Raw genomic sequence first — 20,189 nt, 5'->3', positions numbered from 1 at the left:
CTCTCTATATATATATATATATATATATATATATATATATATATATATATATATATATATATATATATATATATATATATATATATATATATATATAAAAGAAACTTCTCCCGTCTCTTTTAAATCTCTCTCTCTCTCTCTTATGTGAAACCCTGATTTCAGCTAACCTAGATGTTGTCATAAACAACCAATAAAAGGCAACGACCACCACCGTCATTACATGAAGCACATATTAAGTAACATCGCACCTCTGCCACCAACATTGCTACACCTCCATCACGCCACCATATTAGTGTCTCTCATGTTTAATTTCAGAAAAACGACATCCACAAACTACCTATTTATTGCTCCTATTTCTCTATCTCTCTCTCACCGGACAACCACAACCACCATAAACACCACCAAAAGCCATTTATCTAATTATGTGTGCATGTTGAGTTGGTAGGTCTCTATGTAGATATTGTTCTTTGTTCTGATCAGGTTTGTAATTTTTTGTTTCGAATAGATGTATGTATATGCTACAGTTTTGTGTATATATTAGTTATAGATGTTTGTGTATGTATGTTACAGCTTTTTACATGTTAGAGGTCTATGCATGTGTATGTGGTACACATTTGGAGTTTGTTTCCTGATTGATATGAGACAAACTTAACATAAAGATGTTTTCTGAGAAAGAAACAATGATGGCATCTTCATATTTACGTGTTTGAATTGTTGCGAAGAAGTTTCTAAGGTTTTGGCAACTTTGATTATGCATGACCCGGTTACATGCATTTAAGATTAAAATGTCATTTGTTATGTGTTTTTTTGTTTTAGCCAAGATAAGTTAATGAGGTCGAGTGTTTTAGTGTTTTATTTATATATTTTATACATAAATTGGAAATGCGATCCTAGTCAAATGTCAATTTAAGAATCACTCACTACAAGAAGATTGGGCAACAGCGGTGACACGTGTCACCGCTAAAGGTTAGGTGTGTCACCGCTAGTACCTTTAGCGGCGACATGTCGCTGCAAATACGTCGCCGATATTGTTTCGTCGCTAATACGCTCAATGTCGCCGCAAATACTAGTAGTTGCCGCTAATGCTACTCGTCGTTGCTAATGCTACTCATCGCCGTTAATATGTTGTCGATGCTAATACGATGGTGTCGCCACAAAAGCTGTCGCCGCTAATACTCTTTTGATATCATACAATTAAGCCAAGTGTATATATCCAATTTCATACAATTTGCATATTCCAATTTAATCCAATTTGCATATTCCAATTTCATCCAATTTCATATAATTAAGTCAAATGTATACATTCAATTTACATATTCCAATTTCATACAAATATATACATCTAAATTTCATGTTAAGGCAATGTGGTATAACTTTCATCCAATTTCATACAAATATATACAAATATATACATCTAAATTTCATCCAATTTCATACAAATGTATATATTCATGTTAATGTTTTTTTTTTTTTTAATTTATACTTGAATGTAATCTAAACATAAATTTCAAAATATACACAAAATGCATAATAAAATTCCCACAAATGTGAAAAAACACACAATCGAACAAAATACATACAATCCAACAAAATGCATAACCAATTCATATATCAAAATACAAACATAATCACTCAACAAACTTGAAAAATACTCACTATTTATCATCTAAAACAGAAAAATCATAAAAAAGATGAGAAATTCGACCTTGGTTGGGGAAATTTCGGAATTTTGGCTAAATGTCGACCTTGGTTGGGGTTGTGGCGGTAAATATATACATCTAAATTTCATGTTAAGGCAATGTGGTATAACTTTCATCCAATTTCATACAAATATATACATATATATACATCTAAATTTCATCCAATTTCATACAAATGTATATATTCATGTTAAATTTTTTTTTTTTTTTTTTTAATTTATACTTGAATGTAATCTAAACATAAATTTTAAAATATACACAAAATGCATAATAAAATTCCCACAAATGCGAAAAAACACACAATCCAACAAAATACATACAATCCAACAAGATGCATAACCAATTCATATATCAAAATACAAACATAATCACTCAACAAACTTGAAAAATACTCACTATTTATCATCTAAAACAGAAAAATCATAAAAAAGATGAGAAATTCGACCTTGGTTGGGGCAATTTTGGAATTTTGGCTAAATGTCGACCTTGGTTGGGGTTGTGACGATATTGTGGCTGCCTTGAGGGAAGGAGAAGCTAGCACCGGTCCAAGAAGCAATGCCTAGTCCACCAAGTTGGGAAAATTCGTGATGTTAAAGAAAAAACGAGAGAAAGGTAAGAAAAGAATAGCAGAAAGGTAAGTTGTGAGGGGGATATCTGCGTTTAGCATTAGCGGCGACGAGTATTAGCAGCGACCCTAGGGCAATAGCGGCGACATTAGGACATTAGCGGCGACAAGTGGATGGAAAACTCAACGCGCCTTTCCGCTTTCCTTAACAGCCGTTAGATTGAAAACAAATCGAACAGATGGATGAGAATGCCGCGGATCACTGAAACAAAGCATTAACGGCCAGCAATAACGCGTCATTTACGTGTCGCCGCTATTGTTGGCTATCGCCGCTAATGCTTTGTTTTCTTGTAGTGACTAATTGCATTCTTGGTTATTTCATTGTGGTTTCTTAACTAATAATTATTTTTTAGATTTAATATTGTTAAAAATATGCTACTTATGTTAGAAAGTAGATGGATTTTAAGAGGATGTTTGGGATAACTTTTAAAATGATTTTTAAAATTTTTGGTTTTCTCAAGAAGCTAAAAATTTGAAAAGTTTTTTGTCAATTATAAAAATCCTTTTAAAATGATTTTTTTGTTTTTGGCAAGAAAAAAAAAGTTATGATCTTAAAAGTTACAATTTATGATTTTTGGTTTTTTAGCCTTTTTAACCTTTGTTCCTTCAAAAACTAATCTAAATACATTTTAAAACCTACTTTTGAAAAGCTATAAATTAAAAAGTCCTTTAAGCTAAAAAGCAATTCCAAACACCCTCTAGCTGAATAGTTGGAAAGCTTAAATTGAGTTTCTATTAAAAATCAAAGACTTGGGGTATCTAAATAGTGCAAAAAATCAAGATCCCTAATGTGAAATTTTCAATTAATCCTTCCTTTGAGCTATCGGAATTCAAAATTAAAGAAAGTATGGAAATTTTCTCAGATCCAATAGTTGTCTCTTGGTATTACCTACGGTTAAAAGAAATATTAATAAAATAAAATAGTACAATAACAAGAAAATTATCGAGTGATTTCTTAATTTTTGTATCAAATAGGGTGTCTATACAGAAGAATAGGGTGTATTTTTAGATAATCCCGGGAAAAAAAAACCATTAGAAAATTATACAACTTCCAAGATAGGTTTGACTCTTGTAGTAAAAGCCAATGGCCAATAAAAGTTTATGGAGCATATAATTACTATTATCAAAAGATAATCAAACGATTACCAAGCATGTTATAAACATAATTAATGTTGATATTTAAATGAAAAAAAAAAAATTCAAGAGCAACATAATAGCTAATATATTTTTTTCTTTCAAACAAACATAAGGTAAGCACATATATGATCATGGTACCTTTGATAAGTTAAATGTCATTTGTATGTTTGTGACTTTGTTTTACTTATTTATTTATTTTTGTAACAACAAATATAATGTTTTTTTTTTTTAAATCAATATCTCCAATAAGATTTGGACTCTCAACTTAGACTAAAAGCCACTTTATTTTACCTAATATTACATAATGAATATATTAAAAATATGACATCATAAAATAAGAAAAAATAAATAAAAACTATATAAAAAAACACTTAGAAACTACATAAGAATATATAATTTTTTTGGTGACATAGACACATAGTATAATTAATATATTAATATAACACAAATATAATTATTTATTGATTTTTCAATTAGATGTATATTTCTTAAAAATTCAAGTTTTTTTGGCAACACACCATGGGTTTTTGGCGAACATCACATAAGCTTTTAATCAAAATTTAAGCAAACTTCATAAAATTTAAAAGTTAACGTTATATATATATATATATATATATATATATATATATATATATATATATATATATATATATATATATATATATATATATATATATATATATATATATATATACACTAGGTTATAACCCGTGGGCACCAAGGATTATAAATTAATTTTTTTAATTAAATTGTACTTATTTATTTAAAATCAATATTAATAAATCATAATAATATATGTAATTATTAAACCTTATATGTTTTGCAATAATAAGATAACGACATAACTAATCGTTAAAAATACGAACCCGTAGTGGTTTGAATATGCAATTGATATTTTGTATTTGTAGATATGCAAAATATATATATATATATATATATATATATATATATATATATATATATATATATATATATATATATAATTTTATGAAATGAAATATAAATTTAACAAAAAACAAATAACAAAATTTATATTAATAATAAAATTGTAGAAATTATTTTACAAATTTCTAGAAGCTTCTTTATACACAACATTAGAAGTTTTATTTGTTAGTCTACCATCTTTATCTAAAATCAACAATTTTAATTCTTCTCTACTTTGAACTTTGGATAAAACAACATACAATTGATCATGTGTGAAAACAGGCTCTTTGAGAACAAACCAACCTTCGATAGAGATTATCCTTGGCTCTTATTAATTGTCATTGCAAAACACACAGCTAATGGAAATTGTCTTCTTTGGAATTTGAACGGGATCTTGTCTTCAGAAGGAGTTAAAGACATTCTTGGAATAAAAGTCCGGTTTCCAACATTACTTTCAGATAAGATAACTGCCTCAATAACACGTTTTCCTAAAGATTTAACATGTAGTCTAGTCCCATTACATAAGCCTTTTTTCTGATAAATGTTTCTCAATAACATAACTGGGACACCGACTTTTAAAATGAGCTTATGGTTTGGAAGACCTGAGACTTTAAGATAATTTAAAACATCAGGTGAGTATAAATTTCCATCAAACTCGTCATGAACAAAATCAGATTGGCATAGCCTATCTGAACTTAAGTATTCTTTTTTTTTTTCTCCTGGAACCAATGACAGCAAACGATCGTTTATTTCTTGGACAACTTCATTCTTGGGAGCTAGTATTGCTCTTTCTTGAAAATAATCAGCAATGTTGAAGTTTTCCAGTATAAAAGGATATACAAAACTGATTAATGAACCTATAGGATCATGTGGATTAGTAATAACAATATCCCGTGGAATATCAATAATTGCTTCACCGTCATTCGGAACACCAAGATTACCTTCTCCTATGTTCAAAAGCCAAGCTGCAAAATCCCTTATTTTTTCAATAGCAGATGGATCGCTTCCAGCAGTTAACCTCATGTATTTTTTTGTTAATTTATGAACTTTGAATTGTTGCCATAAACAAGAAGAACTTAAAGAAGCATTAGCAATGTTTTGTCTACTGCCACTTGGAGCAACAGGTAGAATTTGTCTGAAATCACCTCCAAAAACAATCACTTTCCCTCCAAATGGAATATTCGAATTCGCGGGATTGACACACTTTAATATATCCTTCAGAGTTCGACCTAAAACTTCAAATGCATGTTTGTGTACCATGGGTGCTTCATCCCAAATGATCAATGAGGTTTTTCTTACTAAACTGACAAGATCACTTGTTAGATTTATTGAACGAAATAAATCCTCATTAAAATTTATGGGAATTATTAACCGAGAGTGTGCTGTCCTGCCTCCAGTCAATAATAATGAAGCTATCCCACTTGAAGCAACATTTAAAACCATCTGACCTTGAGCTCTAATTGCTGCAGAAATTGTCTTCCAATGAAATGTCTTACCTGTTCCACCATAACCATACACAAAGAATACACCTCCCTTATTATATTTAACTGCATCCATGATATCAACAAAAATCCCGTTGCTCATTTGTTAATGCAACAAACAGCTGATCGAACTCGTTCTTTAAATTTGGTATGTCATAATCTAGCTCCTCGTTAATAAGACGATTGTTTAAAGATGAAATAGAAGCAGCATCTGGGTAAGGCATCTTTCCATAATTTTTAAGGCTGGAATTGGGACAGAGTAAAATTTGTTCTATCTCAAACAAAGTCAAGTTTTTAAGTTGATATTCGTTTAGTGATAAAACTATACGTAAAATAATATATTAGTTAGAACATATAAAAAACCAAACTGATTAAAAAGTAAAATATAATTGGATTTATGTTAAAATTTCATATGATAGTGTTTTAATAATAGTGAGAAAATTTTAGATTACCTGGAGACTTTAATCTCTATTGTTGATTGTAAAGAATTCCATCTGACAGGTATTCCCAGGTGTTTTGCCAAACAATCTCTTGTTTACAGAAACTGTTGGACAATAGCATCGTAGCAAATAAGAATCGCAGATAAAAACCAGATCCATAAAGACTTGCTTCCTTAATTGCATCGAGAAATTCTTTGTCATCATCTAAAAGGCCAAGATTATAACACACATCTTTAAAAGAAGAACATAGTTCACCATTGACTGTGAGAATTTCTTCGAATGATTTAGGACCTTTCACTTTATTTAAAAGAATTCTTAATAAATATGTTTCTCCAAATTTAGGAGAAACCGAGTGAATTCTACCAATCGCATATCTAAGTTCCCTTGGCTTCCAAATCAGATCTTACGTTTCCAAACAAATTTTGTAGGAGATTCAACATATGTATGTTTCCGTGCTTCTTTATTGATTGCATTACACTTCATCCAAGATGTGAACATTAAAGAAGCAATTGAAGGGCAATCAAGAACATCTTCAATGCCATCGTCTTCCTCATATACAACTTGTTGTTGATCAAGAAGATAAAAAGGTAGTCTAATCACAACAGGATGTCTATAATGAATATTGTATTTAAAAATCCTCCATGATGCTTCACATGCAGAAATATATCTACAATCATAATATTCTTTAATTTCATCCACTGCATCGTTGTTATCAGAATCATTATTAGTCGGCTCCATAGAAAAGGTAGCTCTATCAAGACCCTTTTTTATATATTTAAACAAATATTTTATGAAAGATCCTTGATTGCACATTCAACATTAATGTGTGACATATATCTTTTCAACAGATATTTTTTATATGGAACAACATTTCTGTTATCTAACTGAACACCAGATTTTTTTAACAAAATGCCCATCATCTCTTCTCCTATATAAGGGAAAACCATTTGAATCAACTGAAGTATGATTAAAAAATTGCTTTGGAAAGTTTTTAGAACACTCTCTGTCAACCATGCATAGGCAATTCAAATTTTCAACTCCACATGGACTGTGAATCATGAACACCTTGACAAGTGAATACAATTTTGGATCATCATCGATATTTGGAATCTTGGCAGAAATAATTGGATCGATATATTCAACTGTAGGAAGCTTGCAGTCAGCATGCATAAATAGACATATATGACTATGAGGCAAACCTCTTTTTTGAAATGCAATTGTATAAACCACTGCATGCAAAATATACAAATAAACTACAAGTTAGTAAATAAAATTTGTCTAAAATTATAAGTTTAACTATAAATATAAATATGTTTAGGAAAAATAAAAAATATTATATTTAAACTTATACATTAAACTATAAATTTAAGTACCTGCTTGAACCTTGCCGAAAACTTCATTTTCCCTTAAATCATTAATAAATGCTTCCAACTTGATCTTAAATAACCTACATAATATATCCGGTCTATCTTCTGGATGAAGTGAAGTGTCCTTAAGAAACCTTTGAACTTATGACCATTTTGGATTACATGTAAAGGTTATGCAAAAATTACAATATCCAAACCATTTATAGAGCAACATGGCATCCAAATAGTTTTGCATCATATAGCGTGCACCACGGGTAAATGAAGAAGGTAAGATCACACGTTGCCCGACGTTAGAAATATCTGTATTCCCAAGTGCTTGTTGATTACGCAAATTCGCATAAGATTCACATCCGAGAATTTTTTGTTGGTTACGTATGAAAAATAGTCTCTCACTTTCAATCATGGTATAACCATCAACCAAAAATTGCTGGAACAACCTTTTTGCATTAAGAATTAGTGAGAACGATTGATCATGTCTTGAATTCTGTAAGCGAAAAAATCTCTCATTGTACAGGTCGGGCGCTTGCTATTACTTGAAGATGAAATACCTCTGTGAAGAATGTCAATTCTGTAATCATCATCGTCATATGGAAATAGTAATGGATACTGAAGAGGAAGGTAAGAAGGATGCAATTCACTGATACATTGTAATAATCCTGATGAAGTTTGAACAAAAATATCTCTTTTATCAATTGAATCACAAATGTCAACGACAATTAAAGCGGCAACCTCAGAATAACTTGGTAAGTTATACATTCTTCCATCTTGTTCCCTTTTTCTAATTAATCTTAACTTCAAATTAGCAGAAGGATTTTCATAAAGAGTGTCTCTTACCATCCTATAATACTTAACCAACGCATTGTTTGAATCTAACATATCCTTCAAAAATTCTATAATCCGGAGATCATATGATCTTGAAGTTGATGCAGAAGTGTTTGTTCGTCCACTGAAAACATTATAAACAATTATTTAATGTTAGTAAAAAAATAAATGAATTGAATTGATCTATTATAGTTAATTGTAAAATATACCCAATACTTGTTGATCTATTTGAAATCTCATTCTCCGTATCATATATATATATATATATATATATATATATATATATATATATATATATATATATATAACTGACATAATTTCGGACTTGAACCAGGTGTAGGTAAAAGACTTCCCATACTATGATAATTTTGACCACCAAATCTGAATATGTATGGTGTGTTGCCTTGTTGATGGATGAATCAACTTTGCCTCCCATCGATGTACATGCAAACATCGAATTGTAATGTCAAAAATTCTTCATGAAGTGTTTGCTTTTCGAATCTAACGATCTATACAGATTTCGGTATGATGGCGGTGCCTCTTTTAAGGATAGTAGCTCAACTTTTGCCGTAACCGCAACATAGGGAATAATATGTATTACCTTTTTTCTGCCTTCTAATCGATTCAACTTTCCATAATTTTGCATGACAAATCTGACATATAACAATCTTGTCTCCATGATCTAAGTAATCTGTTGAATGCAAAAAATATAAAAAATAATAAAAAAACATAACTATGAAATAAAATTTAATAATATTAAAACTTTTAGAATTATGATCACCTTTGGATATACCGCAGAAGATATCTTGAATAATAGGATCATCAATATTTTCTTCATCTAATGTCAGATCAAACATAGGTATAACGAATATAGAGTCTTCCTTTTTAATTGATGTTTTCCTCTTGGTAACTTGATTGACAAAGAATTCTGGATTATTGTCGAACGATTGCATGATGTCGTGGCATTACCAAACACAGAATTATCTTTGTTAATAAACAGTGGTGTTTGAAGGTTATTATTAAATATATAACTACCTGAAAAAAAAAACATTAGCAATTGGTATTTTTTATATAAAAGTGAAGCTTATATTTTTAATTTGGTGTGTTTAGAAATACATACCATTTGAAATTGTAGAAAGTGGAATTCTAACATTTATATTTGTTGAACTGAATTATAGTCGAACGATTCATTGATACCGTGGCAGTACCAAAGACATACTTATCTTTGTTAGTAGATAGTGGTGTTTGAACGTTTTTATTAAAAATATAATTGCCTGAAAAAATTAAAATAAAAATTAGTTATCAGAGTATTTCCTTGTAACACCCTAAAAAGTCAAACCAATTTAAACTTTTCAGAAACAACCCATTTTCATTAATTCATTACAAAAAGGTTTTCAATTCATTCGTTATCAGAGTATTTCCCAGAATCACATCATAAGTACATAAAACATGAGGAGTGGTACGATCACGCCTTCGCCTTGCCACGATCTCCTGAAGTACCTGAAACAATACACTGAAAGCTGTAAGCCCGAAAGCTTAGTAAGTTACCCCCAAAATACCAACCACAATACCATACACATATCATATCATAAACACAGAACAGAACAACCATGCACTTCAGGTCTACTGTGTGACTGGTCCAACGCATCGGGCCTACAGTCTGGGTCTAGCCATATACATCGAGTCTACAGTGTGATTGGTTCCCCCGCACCGGGCCTTCAATCCACCTGGTCCACTCTCTGAGTCTACAGTTTGACTGGTCCACCCGCACCGGGCCTTCAGTCGGTCTGGTCCACTCTCCGAGCCTCGGTATGTCTGGTCCGCCCTCTTGGGGCCTACAGCCTATCCGGACCGCTCGTTGGGCCTTTTGGATAACCGGTCCACCCTAGGTATGTTGGCCTACAACACAAAGCAGGACCCGCCTCAACCCAACCCCAGTCTAACAAGCATGTGCACATAAACATATAATCATATAGCAATTCACAATTAATCAATCAATCTAGCAAATCACATACATGGCCCATCCCTACCAGGATACCGACCTAACCGGTCACTAGCATAGCATCATCCTATAACCTAGGATACAACCCTAACTAGGTCTCTAACATAAACTATCCTAACTACCAGGATGGAAACATAACAAAGCAATAACATAACCAATAAATACCCAGAGTTCCATCCAATAAAGGGTCGACCTTGGTGCCATAGACCATGTCGATATAGTGAGGATAACTCACCTCGCAATTGCTGACTGAATAGATAAGATCACGCTGCTCCAACCTCCGACACGAACTCCACCACTGGTTAATACCAAATAACCAAAACAAATAATTACCAAAATACCCCTGGAAGACAACTAGTCAACTCTTGGTCAAAGTTAAAGTCCTCAGTCAAAGTCAACATCCTGACTGTCTCTACTCGCCGAGTCAACCCTCTGACTCGTCGAGTCCCCATCCTCTGAAAACTCCCATATCGCGACTCAACTCGCCGAGTCACCCCAAGACTCGGCGAGTCCAACAACTATGAATCCCTTTCACGCTCAACTCACCGAGTCATCCCTCGACTCGCCGATTCATCGTTCAACAAGGAAAGCTTAGGACTTCTCGCCCAGACTCGCCGAGTCCAAGAACAAGCTCGCCAGGTCCAAGGCAATTTTAACATACTCGCCGAGTTGTTCTTCCAACTCGTCGAGTTCCTGCCTATCTTCATCCAAATCGCCGAGTCTACCCATGCGACTCGCCGAGTATCTCCAACTCTTAACCCATGTAGTGGCTTTCTAAGCCATGTTGGGGCTCAAATCCATAGATCTATTCCTCTACAAGCTACCCCTCATGTAAAGTTGCAAGCTTTACGTGATACCAAGGAGATATAAACTCAAAACACACTAGGGCTCTGGTTTTAGACAAAAGGGCTTCACCAATCATCCAAGGACTGAAACTTTAAGACATATAGGACCATCACAAGCTTAGATCTGAGGTAGCATCCTCAGATCCGAGCTTCTATCTCGAATTAGATCTCATATTAATCACCATACATGAATCCATGAAGAAATAGCTGAAGGAAATGGTTCCTTACCCCTGAAATGAGCTCAACCAACTGTAGATTTCTGATCTCCCCAAGCTTCCTGATACAAGCCTCCAAACCTTCAAGCTTCAATACCAAAAATCCTCCTCCAAGCACTAATTCACTCACAATGGGGTTTCCTCACGAATTAGGGTTCTCTGGATCTCAAATGGGCAGCAAAGAGGCTGAGGGGAAAACATAAGGTTCTTTAAATACGGTGCAATCCCTGAAAATAGGGTTTCTCATTCCAGCACTGACTCGCCGAGTCTAGCTGCCGAATCACCGAGTTAGTCACTTAGCATGTGACCAAATCGTAACTCGACTCGCCGAGTCTATCCATAGACTCGCTAAGTTGATCTTCCTTAATTACATCAAGAACCCAGAATTTGCACTTCTGTACTTGGGCTGTTACAATTCTCCCCTCACTTAAATTAGGCTTCGTCCTCGAAGCCTATTGTAGCACACAATTCCTGATAATACTCCCACAATGCACCTCTTGGTATCGACTAACCCAGGTTCCTCCGATCACTGCTATCGAACCTCTATAAAATCCAACTCTTCTCTCCCAGAGTTTCGACAACTGATTCAAGATGACCACCAGCTTCTTTCTCTGATAACAACCCTCATTAACCAATGATCTCCTGATGATAATTTAATCACCCCAAATCACAACAATCACTTGACCCTTACAAAGCTAGACATCACCTTGAACCATCGGGTCCTGACCCGGTACCAAACTGCTACCCTTTTACTTAACTGGCATATCCTTTATCGAATTCACTTCTGGGACTTATCCTGCTTTCCTTTCCGAATCCAACTCGTTTCTTTCCGAGCTGACAGGATGGCACATCCTTCAGCTCCTGAGCAACTCTCATAAGCTCCCCCTTGCAATCACATACGCATGCTGAACCTGCTCTAACACCCTCGGGGTGGAAAAACCGACACATTGACGATACCTCCAGACATCCCTGTGATGAATTACGACTATATACATTACCTCCTGATCACAACCATACAAAAAATCCAAGGCTCCCTCCTTGCATCCCTTCCGAACTCCTCTGGTTCTACACTATCGGAAATCCTTCCGTAATCTCAACAAACACCCAACCCGGATGTGTTTCCATACCACTGGTACAATCCCAGTACTTACTACCAATAGCTGAAGCATCGTCAATAATCCACTTATTCCACTTCCTCCTCTTTTTGAAGTACCCACACTCCTTACGGAGCTACATGCCTTTCCTTTCCAGGAAATCCACTCATCAACCCTTATCGCTCGGGCACGTGCCACTAAGCTACACTTCACTCTACATTATCCATGTAGATCAACTACTTTTCTTGAACTTCCATACACTCTGAATCCGCTCGCAAGGACTCTCGGGTCCATGTACCGCTTTCCACTAACACGGTCAATACTTGGGGCCAGACCATATCAATTATCACCCACTGGTGACGCTTTTCCTTCATTCTCCTAACACCGATCCACTAACACATACAGAGTCTTCAACATGATTGGACCGCCTTACCAGGCCTTCAGCCTATCTGGACCACTCTCGGAACCTTCAGCATATCTGGATTGCCCTCCTGGGCCTTCAGCATGTCTGGATCGTTCCCCGAGCTTTCGGTCTGACTGGTACGCTCACAGGCCTTTTGTCTCACCGGACCCCTCAGACTATCATACATCATCCCGAACTATCCTCCCTGGGAATCCTTCCCGTACCTACTGTTCTAGCCCTCTAGGGGTTCCGAACTCTAACTCCATCCCACCTACTCAGATCCCGGCCTAATCCTAGGCCTCACAACGACTAATCACCTTTTTCGCAAACCTAGGTCTGTATCCCGCCCCATTTACCTGTCACTCACTCATACTAGCCTATGTTCTCGGCTGACTGAACACTGCTGAAACCCAACCAACTAATTGACCTCTCATGCTGCCGATCGCCCTGGGAATTTTCCAATTCTCCCCACTTAGAGCACTGACTACCAACCACCGGTGACCCAACCAGCATCACTTAAATAATCCTACTCAACAAATTCTCTTATACTCGAACTGGTTCTGAAATGAGCAACCTCCACAAAATTACGTCCCGACATCGCACATCATGAACTCAAAAGGGAGTTTGACTCCCCGCTGAACACTTCTCAAAACACACTTGCTATACCCGACAACAAGACCATACAACCAAATTCAGACCATCAATCCCTTGGATGCTAACCGCCTACAACTCCTAGTTACCAACACTTCCAATACCAAAACCCTCGATCATATGATAACCGACGAAAGGACGAATGAATACAATACCATGAATCATGCAAACGAGACTAACAGATATATCATAATCTATAATAACCACAAAGTAACAAGATATCAAGAAGGAAACATACTCGTTGCTGCATCCGACTCTGCCCCGACCTCCTCTGCTATAAGCTGGAAAGCACATCCCTAAGCCCTTGGGGGCTCTGCTCCACCCTGACTTCCACCCGTAATCCTCAAAGTGTCCGGTGCTAGAGCTTGCATCGGTCCGGCACTAAGATGCGGACAGTAGGCCCTCATGTGACCAACCTGATGGCACTGATAACAAATCCTCATATCCTGAACCGGGGCTGACTAACGGTAATGCCTCGCATAATGCTCCTCTCTCCCGCACTTGCGGCACGCACCACCGGACCTACAAACTCTGGTGTGACCCTTCCCGCACTTCCCACAAGTGCGGCTGCCCTGATCTCCCAACATAGAATCAACGGTCTTGGACCGTTTCAGCGTCGGCTGCGACTGCACCGGGGCCTGCCTCTGCTCTCGAAACTGCAACTCAATCTCCAACTCACGCCGCCTGGCAGCCTCCTGCAACTCTAACAAGGTATCACATCTCTGCGTAGACACAAACTTTCTAATATCCCTCTTGAGCATACGCAGATATCGGGTCATCTGAACCTACTTCGAAGCAAATTCAGGGAAAACATCGCCCTTTCCGTGAACATCTTAGTGATCTCCATCACTGACCCCGAATCCTGCTTCAACTCCAAAATCTCCTGAGCCAATCTCTCCCGCTCAACCCGCGGAACATAACAACTACTGAACATGTCTCGGAACTTATCCCAAGTAACTGCAGCCCGCTGCACATTAGAATAAGATCCCGTAGTCAACCTGTGACAACTCGAAATTTATTCCGTCATTTTTAACCCCTTTTTTCGTTAATAAGCCTCGTTTTATTAACTATCACAACTAGAAATTTTTGTGCCTTGTAAGTTACAACAATTAAGCCAAATTATGAATCAAAGACACAAGAGCATGTATGATGCATACTCTATGACAATAAAATTTCAAACAAACACCCCATGCAAGCATTTCAAGTAGTCAATAAGCAATTGGAAACCCTAGAAGTCCTTGTTTAAGTCCATTTTGGACTAGGGCTTCCTTATTGGGCCCAATGGACCAATAAGCTTCCAATTTAACCATCTTGGGCTTAGAACTCTTAAATGGGCTCTAATTGGATCCACTCCCAATTATTTCAATATTTTGGGCCATATTGGGCCTAGAATGAAATAAATTAATTATATGAACCATTTTGGGCCATAATTAACCTAATTTAGCCCTAATAGGTCATAAAAATTATACTTTGATTTAATTGAGTCAAACATCATCTAACTTAACTATAATATGGTCTTAGGGGCAAAAAGCCCAAAAATCTCCTCTTTCCCCTCTCCATTCTCGGCCCAAGCCCACAACGAGGAAGAGTTGACTTTGTTGGGTGCCACCTCACTTTTACATCAAGGATCTCCATGCAACAATCATACTTCCATGCAACCATCTTATCAATTCTCTCTCTTCTCCCTTCTCTTTATTCTCTTGGCCGAATCCAAGCACACACACACCCACATTTCACTCTCCATTCTCTCAAGAAAACTCTCTCATATCTCCTCCATATTTTTGAGATCTAAGAAGTATTCAAGGGGATTCTTACACAAAAATCATCATCTAAGGTAAGTTGGTGTTAGATCCATAAGCTAGTTATTTCATTCCATTCAAGAATCACCTCTTAATCCATTCAAACTTATGATTTAGCACTTTAGAAGCATCTAAGTTCGAGATCTTCCAAGGAGGGTTGCTAAGGCCGAATTTTCTTCTCATTTTTCTTCCAAAATTGAAACCACACCCAAGGTGAGCTTCATACCCCCTCTTTTTCGGTTTTTATAAGTTTTTGTGTGGGAGAATACAAGCAAATGTGTAGATCTATGAGTAAATGTATGCCTTGTGTGATTCTTATGCTTATATGTATGATCTTATGTGATTTGTGATGTTTATGTTAGCCAAAAGAACCTAAAAACCGAGAACTACAATATGAGGAATGAAATAAGTATAACTTATACTATTTCACAATCAAGTCTAGAAAAATAGTTTAGTTGGTTAGAATGAACATTTTTGGACTTAAAACCCATTTTTGGACTCAAAATGTCAAAAATACAAAACTAAGTGGCCCAAAATGATAAAAGATAATTTCTGAAGGTTGAAATGAGTCTAAACAATTTCTAGTATACATTTTCTAAATATCAACACTTTTGAAGGGTTAAAATGTGAATTTTGAACATAATGGGCTAAAATGGGCTTTTCGGCCCAATAAAGCCCCAATTTGTGAGATTTTTGAAATTGAGGGGATGAAAATGCACATTTCTATAAAATAGGGGATTACAAGTATACTAAAACCATTTCAAAGGCCAAAAAATGCTTTTCAAATTAAAAAGGGACCAAAAATGCAAAAATTTACCTTTTGGGCCAAAATTGTAAAAGTTGTGAAAATGGGGGTTTCAACCGAGAAAATTTCATTTTTGTGGGACTTAAGCTGCTTATCAAGTAAATCTGGCTGAAAATGTCTTTTCAACAAGTTTTGATACTAAAGTGTCAAGAAAAAAATGGTTTAAGTACTAAAATGGAAATTCTTTTATATAAAGGGTTAAAAGTGTAAATTTTATCCAAGAAGGGGCATAAAAAGGAAAACTCTAATGTTTAAAACAATAAATCCCTTAAGATAAAATATGAGTACCACGGCTACCGGCGAAACGTAATAGCAAATACATTTTCAACACCAATATCGTTGCCAAACGAGTTGATTCGGTCTCGAATCAATAACGAATCAAAAATCAATAAACAATAGTACTTCAATACACACATGAAAATTTACGAGAAGTCAATATTCAATCTTTGGGCTTGAAAGTTTCAAATCGTGCTTGTTGGGCCTAGCTAGCCCAATGACATGATCTTTAGGCCCGAAGGGAACGCGCTTACATGTTATTGGGTCTTCTATGACCTAATTTCGTGTAAAAGGACTTTCAATAGCTTTATTGTGCTGTTGGGCCCCAAGGGCCCATTGGTACTGCTAGCAAAGTCGAGAAGTCAAATGTGAGTCGGGCCAAGTGCCTTTCGCATTCACGATAGCCTTGAACGACTTATGGAAATAACTGGGGCTTCGTACCCTCGTTTCTCCTCGGTTGTGGGGCTATGAGAAGTCAGGGTGGTTGGATTAAGTGAGTAGTACGGACGACGCCCAAGGGATCATTTGTATTTGGTAGTTGTAAACTAGTCATTTTCATTAATGCGTGATTATAACGACTCACAACCCATAATTAATCCAATGTCACCTGGAATTATCGAAAACAAACGTCGTATCGGTATAACAATAAATAAGACACGTAATTTGATGTATTAGGAAAACATCAGGTTTTCCTAGGGAATTCAAGACTTTCACCTACGTGATGTATACAAAGTCTAACAATTATTCTCGTTTACAGAAATCAACAAGCATACTTACGGATCTTCACACTTTTTCTTATATACAATACTCCTTTCAGAAAATATCGGATTTTCTGGTGGTTTTCAAAATTATACAAATCATTACTTTTCAAACATTACTTATGAACTCACCAACATTTCATATGTTGACATTTTTCCAAAATACTTGTATTCTCAGGTAACAGGTAAATCGAAAAAAATGTATCCGGTGATGTCATGATGTTTTGTTTAATTAGTATGGAACGGTTTATGTTTTGGAAATGTAATGTTTTAAAACAATGTACTGAATGTAAACAATATCGGTTGTAATATTTCAATGCATGGTGATGAATGATGTTATGATTCATATATAATCATTGTGATGGTATGCAATTAAGTCACAATAGCCCTCAGACGTTTCCGCCGTCTGGTTCGGGGGTGTGACAGGTTGGTATCAGAGCTCTGTTTATAGTGAACTAGCATATCTAACCACACATTGATATGCAACTATAAACCAAAAGAGGGACTAACACAACTCTGAACAAAACAAGTAAAACATAACAATAAAATACCCTTGCTTGCATTAGGAACAAGAACATAACGCCGAACCAAACAAGATAATGCTAGTATCCCGGTTAATCCAGGACTGTTCTTAGTGGTATCAAGGAGCAGATGTAGCCTGATCAACTACATTCCCTCCAAGGTATAACTATCACACGTTCTGATGAGATCGTGATAGCTAGGGAACCTAAAAATATACCCCTTTAGCACCAAAAAGAGAACATCTGTTTAGTCTGTACAATAGTTGTAGTGTCCTAGGAATAATGTAGCATATTTATACACTCTCGCAGACAGCATGGCTGGTTTCCATCACCCCGGAGATCCTTACTTCCCTAACCAGGGAAATAACGGATGGTTAGACGAGGAGCCTGAGGAAGAACCTGAGGAAGACCCCGAAGAGGAATCTGACGGGGAACCGGAGGTAGGAGTCGAGGGTGAGCCTGTCGAACCAGAAGAAGAACAGGAGGAGGAGGAAGATGAAGGAAGCTTTGAAGAGGAACTCGACGACGGAGAAGGGGGTGATTCGGATACGGAGTCTGAAGTCATCAATCCCCCTTACCTGATTAGGGTGCCCGCTTACAGGGTAGGCCCCACTGGTCCTACACCTCCCTGGGGTATTGATCTTTGGAGATAGAGCAGACAGCAGGGACAGTGACCCCTGTTCGGCATGTTACGCGAGTTCTTTGACCTGAGGGATGGAGGGCCGGCAGATCGAGCCCTTGCAGTCATGGTGAGATGGTTATGGAACACTAGCAACCTCGCCCAGAGCACCGCCGACCAGGTACGCCAGTTGTGGACTAGGGTCGAGCGTGCAGAGCAGGAGACACGTGACGTTCTTCGAGAGTTCCATATGAGGCAGGTGAGGTGGGAGTCTCGACTCCAGGATGCAGAACGACAGGTGGCTCGTCTTCAGGGAGCATCCACTTCCTCAGCACCACCCCCGGGCACAACTCATCGCGATTAGGGATGGACGTATCTTACTGGGCCATTAGGATCTATACTATCTACCCCGACTCTATGTTTAAGTGACTACACTACTCATAGAGCCGTTATGTTGTCGAACTAGTATCACTCATGTATGCTCTTATGAGAAAAATTTTCATGTATCAAATACGGATAATATTAGTGAACTTTTATGTGTTTTATTATGACATTATAATTTGCTATGTGTTGCAAATCCATGATTGTATGCTAATTTGTAGAAGCACTTAAGTTCGTACCATGCACCTAGTCGGTAGGATCACAACCTCACAGAAACCACATACACTCAACATCTTTCTGTTTCATGACAAAAAGATGCCTCACCGACCTACTCGCGGAAACCTTGGACCAACCCCACCCGAAGTTGACTCCGCTGCATTCCAGGAAACTGTATCTGCTGCGGTCACCGCAGCAATGGCACAAATTCACCAAGGGAACAATGGAGGAGGCAACGGACAAGGGGCCGGGAGTTCGAACAACGGAATGAATCAAGGACCCACCAAAACATGTACCTACAAGGACTTCAAAAACGCCAAACCACGAACCTTTAACGACACAGTGATCACCCTGAGACGATGGATCGAAAAGGTGGAATCGGTGTTTGTGATCACCCTGAATAGATGAAGGTGAAGTTTTCTGTATGCACTTTTGTTGACCAAGCGCTCACTTGGTGGAACGGACACGTGGAAGCCATGACACTCCTTGTAGCCAATTCCATGCCATGGATAGAAATGAAAGAAATGCTGATGGCCGAATACTGCCCTCGTGGTGAAATTCAGAAAATGGAGCAAGAGCTATGGAACCTCACTATCCGGAATGCTGATATAGATGCCTACATATCAAGGTTTAGCGAACTATCTCTGTTATGTCCTGGCATGATCACCTCGGAAGGAAAGAAGATCGAGAGATTCATCTGGGGACTAACCTCTCCGATCCAAGGAAACATGATAGCTGCAAATCCCAAAACTTTCGACAGCACCAAGAGATTGGCCAAGAAGCTGTATGACCACAACAACAAGAAGGGTGAGAAGCCAGCGGAGGTGAAAGCCAAGAAGGAGAGTGATGGCAAGAAGGGGAAGAACAACAAGAGAAAGGGGCGTCAAGGCTCCAAGACTTCTAAGAAACAGCAGACATTGGCGGTTAATGCTGCCATCGCACAAGTTCCGGCCACACCACATGCTCCAGCCTCAGCTACTCCAAATGCTCCTAGACCTTATTCCAGTAATCTTCCCAAGTGCAACAAGTGTGGTTTCCATCACAATGGAGAATGCAAGGAGCTGCAGTGCACCAGTTGCAATCGGAAGGGGCACACGACAAGGTATTG

General features: G+C 36.9%; 2 protein-coding genes across 2 annotated transcripts; both read right to left on the bottom strand.

The window, feature by feature from the left end:
* Window positions 1-4,701: 4,701 nt before the first annotated feature.
* On the bottom strand, window positions 4,702-5,943 carry LOC145045669 (uncharacterized). Its single transcript, XM_078993988.1, has one exon. It carries the CDS (start codon window positions 5,941-5,943, stop codon window positions 4,702-4,704), a length of 1,242 nt encoding a protein of 413 aa, XP_078850114.1.
* A 4-nt stretch (window positions 5,944-5,947) lies between these two features.
* On the bottom strand, window positions 5,948-8,077 carry LOC145045668 (uncharacterized). Its single transcript, XM_078993987.1, has 7 exons — window positions 7,861-8,077; window positions 7,681-7,815; window positions 7,373-7,536; window positions 7,177-7,263; window positions 6,715-7,069; window positions 6,458-6,604; window positions 5,948-6,189 (listed from the first exon to the last, which is right to left on the bottom strand). Exons 1-7 carry the CDS (start codon window positions 8,075-8,077, stop codon window positions 5,948-5,950), a joined length of 1,347 nt encoding a protein of 448 aa, XP_078850113.1.
* Window positions 8,078-20,189: the final 12,112 nt, after the last annotated feature.

Source organism: Lactuca saligna, chromosome 5 (assembly GCF_052625555.1).
Source record: "Lactuca saligna cultivar CGN05327 chromosome 5, ASM5262555v1, whole genome shotgun sequence".
In the NCBI taxonomy this organism is placed as follows: domain Eukaryota; kingdom Viridiplantae; phylum Streptophyta; class Magnoliopsida; order Asterales; family Asteraceae; genus Lactuca; species Lactuca saligna.
This window is presented reverse-complemented; position numbering and strand designations above follow the sequence as displayed.

Excerpts from the sequence above, each read along its gene's own strand:
- LOC145045669 (XM_078993988.1), bottom strand. The coding sequence starts at position 5,943 with ATGGATGCAGTTAAATATAATAAGGGAGGTGTATTCTTTGTGTATGGT.
- LOC145045668 (XM_078993987.1), bottom strand. The coding sequence starts at position 8,077 with ATGATTGAAAGTGAGAGACTATTTTTCATACGTAACCAACAAAAAATT. Across the intron at positions 7,264-7,372 it reads AATTGTATTCACTTGTCAAG|TTGATTCAAATGGTTTTCCC; the intron begins GTGTTCATGATT and ends ATCATACTTCAG. Across the intron at positions 6,605-6,714 it reads TACAAAATTTGTTTGGAAAC|TGAAAGGTCCTAAATCATTC; the intron begins GTAAGATCTGAT and ends TTTTAAATAAAG.